Source organism: Glossina fuscipes, unplaced genomic scaffold, assembly GCF_014805625.2.
Source record: "Glossina fuscipes isolate IAEA_lab_2018 unplaced genomic scaffold, Yale_Gfus_2 28, whole genome shotgun sequence".
NCBI lineage: Eukaryota > Metazoa > Arthropoda > Insecta > Diptera > Glossinidae > Glossina > Glossina fuscipes.
The window spans coordinates 5,478,580-5,490,452 of record NW_023998423.1 but is presented as its reverse complement, the minus strand read 5'-3'; the positions used below and the strand labels follow the sequence as shown (position 1 = coordinate 5,490,452).

Below are 11,873 nucleotides of genomic sequence, written 5' to 3'. Positions count from 1 at the left end.
ACACACACACACACACACACGCGCGCGCACATACACAAACACATGCCGTTACTTGGTTAGTTTGCCAACCAGGTTAACAAATTGTAGTATTTCTCCTTAATGCTGCCTAGCTTTGCTTCTTCATGAAGCTATTGAACTCAAGTCAGCCAATTTTTAAATTCAGTTGATTTAAAGACTTTTATGAGCGCGCATCTTCAAAACGAAAAGGAATAACTAAACAATTTTATAAAAGTTTGATCAAAAAAAAAAATAAAATAAAATATTTATTATCAGCTTAGGTTTAGTGTAACTAAAATTTGTCCAAAAATTCTGTGACAATCTTTTAAAGGAATATTTAAAATAAAAAAAACATAGTTCTTTGTCTAAAAAACAAAAAAAAAAAAAAAAAAAAAACCTGGACGATATATATTTATAAATAAGAATGAAGAGCTCACTTGTTTTTTCCTCTCTGATCTATTGTTGCAAGATATTAGTCATACTCTTGTAGGCTCTTTTCTGTTACTTTTTTTTTTTTTTTTTTTTGTTTTCTTCTTATATGTATAGATATTGCTTTTGCCTTATGTCGATTGCAAGTTGCATGTGAACCTGTTTGTTGGGTACAAACAGGATGTTTGTTACACTTAATACCAGTAATAGCTTTTGCAGACATAAACTATTGATTCATCATCGCTAGTCATCAAATGATTGACCCAGTAAACAGTGCTTGAATTTAAAGAGCGTGAATAGAAAATGTAAATTTGTTTAGCACGCAAGCAAAAATGTTACGAGTATGTAGAGTAAAGTCTCTTGCAATTCACGATAGCCGCCAGCTTTCAATTTACAATTTTTTGATTCTTTTTTTGATTTTTTTTTTAAGCATAAACGGAGAACCATCGCTTCCACTATCAGAGGTCATTTTTTTGTGTACCTTCGAGAATACCTAGATATCTATCGATCCATTTGTAGATGCATTTCGTAAGCTTTAAAACGGAACGTGAAAAAGTTTTTATTTTATTATAATCGGAAGTCGTGCCATTTCCTCTTTGCAGCCTTTGGTTGGAATTTCAATTAGAGTCGTAATTAAATGAAACTAAGCCTTTTTATGGATATACCCCATTTAAGTAAGCTCCGCCTGAATTCATCTAGAAATCTTCATTTTCGTTTCATTTAATTGTTAACTGCGCGAACTTTATCATTGTTGAATTATTGTGAAATTCTTATAAAAATTTCCAAGTTTACGCAACTTTATCGGAACTCGATTCCTCTTCAATCAGTGCAAAATTTAGGGCTTTGCTAAAAAAATTCGTAAATACTTGTAGCGTTGCGTCGATGTAGCGTCGATGTGACTACACAACCTGCACCTGCATCATCTCCTCTTTGCCCTTTGCCAAGTACTTTTGGTAGAATGTTAAAGATCTTAGCCAGCAATCAAAGAATGACTTTACTAGACTGTGTATGAAAAAGTATTTCGAAAGAGTTCTGTTTACGAACTTTGTATTACGTGTCGTCTTCAAAAAGTGGGCAACAAGTTTCTGACGTAGTTCTAAAAAAAAGTTAAAAGAATTATGGAATACTTTAGTTAGTTTGGTTTGAAGGACAGGGAAAGCGGATCAAACAGAAATCGTCCTACGAAGCACGAAGTTTGAAGCGACACAGATCTTAATCAACTTTGAGAGAATAAAACTGGCTGCTTCGGTAGCAAGAGAAATGTTTGGTTGCAGCTTGGACCCCTAATTAATCTGAAATAGGCATACGATTTTATCAACACTAGTGTCGTAGGTGATTTGAAAAAGGCTTTGAACGATTTGCTTGAGAGAATCTTTTATTAAGACATTTCCGTCTTAAGTTTGGCCGCAGCTGCAATTTTTCTTACTTGTTTCTACCGTATTGCACTTTTGTTTCCATGCCTACCGTATCATTTCTTGCATCATTTGACCGGAAATTAAAAAATTTTTGATTTTGAGTATTACACTAAGGCATAGCATAACATGGCATAGCATAGTCCGTTGGGAGAACTAAACTCCTCAAATAAATGCAAAGAGTACCCAAATATTTTACACCACACATAACGTGTGTTAAGGCTGTGTAAACTTTGTGCCCATAAAACACTCCGCAGGGCTTGAAATAGAAACACATTTTATTATACACCAACCGCTTCAGAATCGATCGGTCCATGTATCTTGTTGTGTGTTTAATCTTCTATTTTCTAGATATTTTCACGAACCAGAATGATATGTTTCAGCTCAAGAATCACTACTCTTGAGAATGGAATAATAATTGTAATGGATAAAATCATTGTAACGATCAATCGCCACATGAGAACATGCGACCGTTATATGAAAATCATTGATCACTTTTAATATTTCGCGGCAATAATCTGTGCAAAATGCTTTCTAAACTAATATACAAAACTTGGAGCGGACAAAGCCATGCTGCGAACAACGTCTCATATAGGCATACTTACAAAAAAGAAATTTTTTTATAAGATAAAAACATCGAATTTTTAGCAGCAGATCTAGCTTTAATCAGTTTATCTGAAATAATGATATGTCATAAAAACTATACTGCAGTAAATTTGGATTACCTAGTAGCACTAGTTTTTGTCTCTTTTTGTCTCTCAAGTTCTCGTAGAAAATAAAAATAAGCTTTTAAATAGCAACAAATTCTAATTGTTCATATTTTATGAGGAAACTTGGTTGCAGGCGAAATCATATAGGATACGTAGTAGTACGTAGTAGTGAGCCCCTGGCACAACTGGCATAATTTAATTGGATTTTTGTAGCAAACCGCATCCCTACTCAGGCATTTATTAAATTTATCGGTCAAGCAGGATTCCTGAACAGCCGTAAACGATTTTTATAATAGCTGGAGAGCATTTGGCGTAAGGTTTTTTTCTGAATCTAGACCAAGATTTTTTACTTAGAGATCTTGGTTGACGACGACTGCTTTCAGGTATTCGTCTCAACCTCTGTAAGAAATCAAAGCAAAAAATCGATTGCACTTTTTTTACAATATCGCTTTCGATTTTAATAAACGCTTTCTCTTCAATTCATTTAAGTTTCATGAAAAACTTATCTCTGCTTTTCATGAATTCCGACTGTTTTCACTACAAAACTCTTCTAATTAGTTCTCATCTAGTTTTGGACTGCAGGTAATTAAAAGAAAATTTTGTTAAAATTTTCTGATAGATTGAAAAGCGGCCATTTGTCAAGGTCAAGACCACAAAGGCCAACGCAAGGGGCCTGATATCTACTCTGTCAATATTCTGCCAAATCTTCAACAACAAGCGTTGAACGGAATCGAAATCTTGTACTGATTGGTAACAATGCCGTAGAAGTGCTTCGTCACGATCTTTCTAACTTTTTCTAATTGCATGGTGAAACGAGACCAGTACACTCTCTTCTCTTCTTTTCGATTTTGATATAGAAATCTCGAATGTACGCTTCTTAGGTTTTTATAGAAAATAATCTCTAATAAGGGAATACTCGAGTAAAATTTTAATACAGTGACTAACTGAGATGTGCATAGCACATAATTGAGAGTTTATATTATTTGCGTAATAAGGTTTACGTCAAAAAAGTAATAAAAATAAGAAAAATTATTATTCACTAGAATTTCAGAGAGGTTCGTTATATTCTCGCTTAACAGCATTAGCATTCACTGTACCGCTATTTCATGCTAAGTTGTAATGAGTAGTGAAGCATGCCAAGCAGAAGGAGAAGAGAAAAAATGCAAAATAAATAAAGAATAAAATAATAGCCGACTTTTAGCTATCAAGTAAAGTTAGGCTTGACTATCATCATCTCTTCGTGGTCGTTGGACTGGTTAGGTGCTTAAGTTGATAATATGATGCTAAAATATTTACGTTGCCAAGTATATGGAGCAAATAAACTATTCTCCATCGTATATCGCTCATCTATGTAATAACATACAATATTATTTCCTATCACTTGTACGTATAATAATCATACATACAATTTATACATTTCTAAAGAGAAAATATTATTAAAGTCATTTAAAACGATTTAAGTGTAAAACGCACTTAGGAAAGCATTCATTTTCTTTTCTTTTTCCTTTTTTGAACACCACTATAAACATTAGCTTGGTGTTAACTAACTAACAGCATCAAATTTATTGCAAAAAAAGTTAAAGTCTGAAGCATTTGGTTTTTTGTTTTTCTGTTTTTTAAGCTACAAACTTTTTAGCAGCGATACATAAGGAAACTGTATCTCTGGCATTGGTTGACAAAAATAAAAAAATAAAAAATCTTGTAAACTTTTCTTTCGCCAACTAAACCGATTAAGTAATCAGCTTATAAAAAACAAAAAAAGAAAACTTGAATTGTTTGACATATAAAACCAAATTTGTTTATGTAACTTTACTTAAGTAGTTGGTTGTTAGTAAGCCGGTTAGTGGATAAAAATCTAATTAATATTATTAACGGGTAATCTCCCCAATGGACGACATAATTAATTTTATCATTAAATTTCACCAAAACTGAAACGCATAGATATTCAGTAACGGTAATTGCAACCACGAATATGCTGTAAAACAGAGTTGCAATTAAGAGATCCTGAAATAGTTGAACACATACGTTCTTTGATTGAGACTGATGAGAATGATTATTTCAGCAATATTAACAAAATTAATTTCTCTGTCAAATACTACCAATTAGAACTAGTTGCATATAAAGACTTACTTTTCATAAGAACTCTTGTACAGGAGGAGGTTTCCATCTATACAAGTTAACTTTTGAACCAATTTTCTATCCTTAAGAAAATTATTTTTCTTTCCTTATAAAAGCTTACTTTTTGCGAGAACTTTTACATGGAAGAGGGTTTAAGCCATGGCCTTATTCCACCCATATTTTCCGCATTTATTTTTTATGCCAAAGCAATTTTTTTCGTTGACAAGCATAAAAAAGCGAAATTTTCCTTCATATTCGCTGCTTTTTTCAGGTAGGATAAGTAGTCGTGGAAAAGAATCTGATTAATGCATATTCAATAGCAAATGTGTCATGTCAAACGCATCTCGCTTGACCAAATTTTAGTAAAATAACTCACAAATTGTACATTGAACACAAAACAGACCGACAGACGGACACACTTTACTCAATTCAGGAAGTGATTGTGAGTCGCTCGACACTCGAATCTTTCCAGGTCTTGGTGCGCAAGAAGTAGATAAACGTTTGATAAAGATGATGATTTATTCTATCGCTATAATCGTTGATAAACGTGGATTAATCTCTTTCTTGATGACGATCTGAAGTTCACTTTTCCTTGAGTTATAGTATTCCATTCTCATATCACAGCGCTTTTCTTTTCTTGTCAGCGCAACATTTTGCAATCTAGAATCAACTGCGACTTTTTTCGCCAGACTTTAAGTTACTTGCCTATTAAGAAGCTAATCACGTCTTTAACGAAGAAAAATTCGAATGGGAAAGTTGAGTCGTTTGCGGGCGTTGTTGAATTGTACGGTCTTTGTTGATTAATTAGGACTTTCGTCCGCAAGTTGAAACCTCTAAAGGAACTAAAGTTTATACCACAGCTTAAAAGCGAAGAGGAAACGTGGTTTGTTGCTATCAGAAGAAACAAGGATGTCTTTCGTCTTTTCAATCCGCATTTCTTTTACCTAATCGCTCTCGTTCCATTGCTTCTGTTATTCCCACCCTTTTTTTTCTTAATAAAATATTTTAAATAAGTTACTATAAATAAGTAGAAGCTTGGAATTCTATTTAACCGTCAGTTTTTCGATTTGTCTGATGCATACTCTGTCAGCCTTTTCTTCCTCTTAATGTTTACAGTTTCCACACAGCAACGAGCAAAGTATGCAAATAAATATAATAACAAAAAGTAAACAGCTATGAATAATCCCCAAATCGGGATTTAAATTTATCCTCTGTCCACTATCTTTAATTTTCTTACTTAGAAATGATCTTTCTGTAGAAAAGCAAGAACAATTTAAATAAGTAAAATGAAAATTATCGATTTGCAAAAAAATCCATTTAAAATGAAAATAAATCCGGCACCAGTTGACGCACGCTCTCACAGAAGCTGCTTTCGAGCTAAATTGATATTTCGCTGGAAAACTTGGGTATTGTTGCGAGTTGAAAAATCTCTCCTTAATTTTCCCAAAATTGAAAAATATTATTTAAAAATTGTCTTCTTTTCAGGCTGAACTTGCCGATGTTTTGCGTAAACGTCGCAATCGCCCCGACGCATCGGATGAAGATTTAGGTTTGCCTCGTAGTCCAGTATCACCGCAACGGCGATCCACACATCATGCAATTGCCGATAAGCCAGATCTTTATAAAACGGCATCAAACGAACAGCAGAAGTACGGGACTTCGACGGGTATTCAAAGCAATCAAAGCGAAGTCTCGTCTATAAGTTTGTTAAGCATGAATAGCGCTGATGGCGACGATGGTTTTGAAACTAATAACTCTATGATGACACTTACAGCGGAAGTTTTACCTGATAGTAATGTTAACGTTGATCGGTATCCGCAATCTCCCGTGACATCGACCCTGACGTTGAGCTTCGATATTTTGAGGCCTTCAAGCGGTAATAATGGATTAAATAATAGTCACGATGATGAAATTGATGCTTGTAATGGAGATCGTCACCGTTTGTCGCATTCGGCAGCCAAACATAAAATGGCTGTAAGGCCTACAAAGCGAAAGGGACCCAGTCGGCAGCATAGAAGGACATTAGAGGTACATTTTTATCATCCGAAAATTAGAGTTGTGAGATTTTAGCAACTAATCACAACATTTTTTAGAATTGTATACCCGAGGCCAATGAAGATTTAAATAAGTTTGCTAATTGTAGTCCATGGGATGTGAAAGGTGAGTCTTCTCAAATATTTGTACTTTTGTTCAATATATAATAAATAAATTTTTTGATTTAGATGCGGATGATAAAACAAAGTGTAAATCACTTCCCCTTAAGGTAAATGCAAATCTCTTGGTTTTGTATGCCGACGAAGCTAAACTCACTAGCAACACTGCCTCTGAAGAAACACTTAAACCTGTTCCTAGTAACCTTCTAAAAAGTACCGTTTCCACGTCATCAAATCTATTTAGCTTACGTTCATTGACCGACACAACTTCAGCCATATTTGAATCCAAAGAAACTTTGCAATTGGAAGAGGAATCTAAAGGATCGGAATTCTTAAAGAAGTCGGATATACCTCAACAAAATCTAAATAACTCGGAAACGGCAGAACCCGGTTTTTTGAAATGCTTAGGGCGCTCTAATGGAAAACGGTCCATATCTAAGGTTCAAGAAGAAGATTCTCAGGATCAGAAAAATTTGAATATTGAACAAGGTGATCCGAAAAAATTGCAAATATCGACATCTTGCTTCGAAACAACTGGCAACAATATGATAAATATTAATTCTGGTTTAGATAAATCGCGCAGTGAAATTTCTTACGAGAAAAATGTCGAAGAGAAGCGGCGAGAGATCAAGAGGGAGATTCATTCTGAGGGCAAAATCGGTTTGAGTGCTATGCTTAATAATTTCGCATTGCCGTTGACGGACAAAAATGCCTCCAAACCTAAATCTGGGCCGGCCGCGCGACAGCGATACATGCCGCAGAATATTAGCAATGAATCGATTTGCAGCTTAGAAAAGCAAATATTTAGCGAAAAATACGTACAACCTGGAGAGCCACCGCTTCCAAAATTGTCTATAAATGAAACATTTCAATCAACTTCCATTATTAAAGAAATTACTTCAGCATTGCAGGCACCCGGCAAACAAGATTATCATTTCGAAAAGAAACCCAAGATTGTCGGTTTATCAGCATTTCAACAGAAAATCTCTCGTTCTACAGATCAGTTTGGCCGTGGATCTAGCACTAACGTGTCTCTCAAATCATTTGAACGATCGGAAGAAGAAATATTTTGCCCTTCGCATACCTACATTCAGAAGCAACGTAAATCGGTCGAAAAATCGAAAAGTTTCCGAACATACGGAGAAACCAAAGAAAACGTATCGTCGGTTCATAATAATATGCCGAGTTTGCCCGATTTATCCCTAAATATGAAAGGCCCGTTTTGCAAAGATTTTTTTTTCAATGGCAAAGAATATTCCTCACCTTCACCACCCGAGCCGATGGACGGTGATCATCGGTCATCCCTGGCTTTTGAAATTAATGACAACAAATTGATTAAAGGTGACGGAGAAAAGCGCCGATCATACGGTAACTATGACAAAAACATTATATTAACAACAACATCCGCCAACAGCAAATCTTCGCCCACCAAACTGCTAACACCGTCAGCTGTCGTTAGCAATTTATCACTTTCAAATATTTGCAACAAAAACATCACTGAAATCGAAAATAATATTGATATAATTGTGAAATTACCCTGTGTTAGTGTTATACGTAAATCGATTATCTTGGACGAAGAGGAAGAGCAAGTTAATAATATGATAAAAACAACTGGGGAGCAAAAGAAATCAACTGAGCGGCCCCAAAGCCGACCAGATGTTCTTAACTTAACTAAAGAGAAGTCGGCTAGCGAAGATATATTGTCGATGACGCATTCGAACGGATCGGTGGTACTACGAGATAAAAGCTATTCGATTAAAAATAAATCAAACTTTGCCAAGGCCAATTGCTCTGATATCGAAACACAAGAAACTGATAGAAAATCGGCTCCAGATATAAGCAACGGTATTAAATTGACAAAATCGTTTACACGACGTACCAGTTGCGCAATGGAGGGTTTAGAAACAGATAATGCCTCTGTACCGGAATTCATGAAAATACAATTGAATCGAGTCGATCCCGCCAGAATATCGAAAAGTCACGTTGTATTGGCGAAAAATTTCCGGGAACCGAAAATTCCTTCTACGACAGCCAGTACTCCGGAGAAATCTTGCAGTACTGATGACTTAAGCTTCCGACGCTTAAGCAATGAGAGCGTGGATATTAATGAAAGAGATTCACCGGAAAGTGATAATCGATGTTGCGTTTATTATCATGAAGCAATTAATCGGCAAGCTAAAAGCTCTACAGGTTTGCCGCCAAAATGTCCCAGTAAAAAGTCGACACCTACAACGCCTATTACGTCACCTGTAACGGGTTTGGAAAATCACATATATGAAAAAAGCAGAGAAGAAGGTAAACGTTTTCATGCACTTAATACCGATGAAATAACAAACGGTAATCCTTTGTCTTTAAAAGAGAGGCGACGTTTGTTCATGCATGAAGAACACTTCAAGAAAGATAAAAGCCAAGAAGAAGAACGCAAGAAATCCCTTCCAAGCGAATCTTTATCCAAATACGAAACTAAGAATATTAATAATAATCACAATGCAACCAAAGAAATATTAGATAATACGGTAATAATACGTAAAAAATCTCTCATCGCCAATACTGCTAATCACACGCATTCATTAAATAATCACACCGTGAACAATAGTAACGGCAATTTCAGTAAAATTAGTCGAGATGACAGTACACCTGAATTGATGAAAGTGTTTGCGCGAAGATCGTTGAAAATCAAAGACGAAGATATTGATAAATTGATAAACGCGACAGTAAACTCAAATACAAGCTCACAGTCATTCATTCAAAACAATAAGAAATATCAAAGTGCCAATATACCTAATGTTGACAGCGATAAGGAAAATCAATCGGCTAGTGAGGAGAAACTTGATAAATTACCGAAGCTATTGGATAAAGATACCATAAGCAATACTCAGGCAAATAATTCAAATAATTCGAGTATGAATTCGAGTAGTACTAGTGTTGCAATTATACGAAACTCTTTGGGTGATTTTCGCTCATCGCCGAAATCATTAAATCATGGTTTAGTACTCAATAACAATCACAACAATTATAACGGTAACAACAATAATAATAACAATAATAATAATAATAATAATAGTAATAAAAATGCATCAAATATCAGCAATGGCTGTCCACTGGGACAAGGGATAGTCAAAAACTTTCTACCACCTGTTACTAAAACAACAAATTTTCGTAACGTACCTATTGAACGTAACAATAATTATCACATAGGAGAGACAATGGGTATAAAATCCACCGCATCTATGGACCGAACAGCAATAAGCCATAAGATAACTGAAAATATGGGATGTATACATCCTAATGAAATGTCTGTAACCTTGGGATCTAAAACAATCGAAAGATCAGCCACCGTAGGGGAATTCAAAGGTATCCATCAGAGGCGCGCCGAATGGGAACGAAGGGCTAAAGAAGCTTTGAAATAGAAAACTAAGCTTTTTATGAAAAAAAAAAACAAAAGCAAAAACACAAAAAAAAAGCCTAATAGTAGAGAAACTTGTCTCGATCATCTAAGCGCTTTACCGCCTGTTCTCCAGAATTCTACTTCTGAAGCAGAATAATACGAGCTTTATTAGACAAACTATTGAACAAAGTACCAGCATTTATAGTTTACACTTAATTTCCGGAGTTATATTTCCGTTTCTTATTTAAAAATTCAAATAATTTTTTTTTTCTCATTTCTATCCGGTTTGGATGTTTTTTTTTTCCTCGTCCTAATACTTAAGATTTTAAAGGTTTAAAAAGCGATCACTAACGAACACCAAACTTACATTAACTACCAAAATAATCCTTTTCATCAATATAATTAAAATTTATTGTAAATATTAAATTTATTTAAAAAAAAGAAAAAAAATTATAAATATTAACAAAAAAAAAAAAAAAAAAAAAAACAAATTCTTGAAAACATAAAAAATGTATTTAAAAACGAAGAAAAGCAAGCAAACCTAATGTGGGAGTACATTTTACTTTTTAGAGAATTTTAATGGAAAAACGATAAGAGAAACAAGAAAATAGTTGAAAAGCAATTAAATATTAACAAAATAATAACCAATCAAAATTGTTTAGCTAATATTTGTTGGAGGAAAGAAAAGAAAAAAAAATAAACTAAATAAACAAAAGATGATTTCAAACGTGATATACAATTGAAAGTGAAGGGGAAAGCATTTAAGAAAATTTGACAAAATTTACTGACATTTCTTTTTCTTTCTCATCTAATTAATTACTGGAATTATTAAATGTACCTTCTTAGCCGGTTAATTAAATTAATAATTACGGTACAAAACTTTCAAAAAAAGAGAAAAAAGAAGAAAGAGTCCAAATTAAATATTGTAAATATTTTTAAATGCTTTCTAACACATTCCAAGGAACTTTTGCAAACAATGTCTTCGAAGCATGAAAAGGAAAAAGCAGAGAAATTCAAAGCGTGCAACAAGAAATATTACCCATTTCTTTTCGAAGAACTTGAACAATCTTAACCCGAAAAAAAAAAACTTGTTGTTCCGAACAGCTTCGATTATACCTTCAAGAACTGTGACCATTAGAAGATAATCATACATAATAATATTTATAGTTTTTTTTTTTTTTTAATTTAACCTACTTGAATAAAAATTGTACTCTTCATAAAATTCATTGCTTCTTTGCAAACAAAAAAAATTTTAAATCAAAATAAAGGGAAATTAAATTTCTGATATTTGATTATAATAAAATAAAAAAAAAAATAATGAATATGTCTTTGTCTTACAGACGGCGAGCCCATACCTTGCTCAACACTCAAATTTCCCAATACCCCAAAAAAATTAGAAAACCTACAAGAATTCGATTTTTTTTAAAAGCGTTATTGCACTGCATCTCTCAATGAAGAATTTGACAATGTATACTCAATTTTGATACTTTATCAGGATTAAAAGAAAGGCTGCGGAGAATGCACATGAACAATTTGGCAATCTTTACTGGGTTTTGGTGCTATTTCAGCATTAAAGAAAAGGATTGGTGGTTTACTAAGCGCACTTTCTGATGACCAGAACAATTGCCTTCATCAACCCATTTATTAATACAAGGTTTTCATAGTC

General features: G+C 33.9%; 1 protein-coding gene across 6 annotated transcripts in view; it reads left to right on the top strand.

Annotated features, from left to right (window-relative positions):
* The window catches only part of LOC119636137 (probable serine/threonine-protein kinase DDB_G0282963), a 94,146-nt gene extending 83,582 nt beyond the window's left edge, over window positions 1-10,564 (top strand). For 5 of the 6 annotated variants that reach the window (XM_038031313.1, XM_038031311.1, XM_038031314.1 and 2 more), the window contains 3 exons: window positions 6,152-6,694; window positions 6,760-6,826; window positions 6,889-10,564. In XM_038031313.1, the coding sequence (XP_037887241.1) occupies window positions 6,152-6,694; window positions 6,760-6,826; window positions 6,889-10,229 (3,951 nt within the window). In that variant the 3' untranslated portion in view covers window positions 10,230-10,564. The remainder of the gene's footprint in view (window positions 1-6,151; window positions 6,695-6,759; window positions 6,827-6,888) is intronic. The other variant, XM_038031315.1, reaches the window with a different exon arrangement.
* Window positions 10,565-11,873: the final 1,309 nt, after the last annotated feature.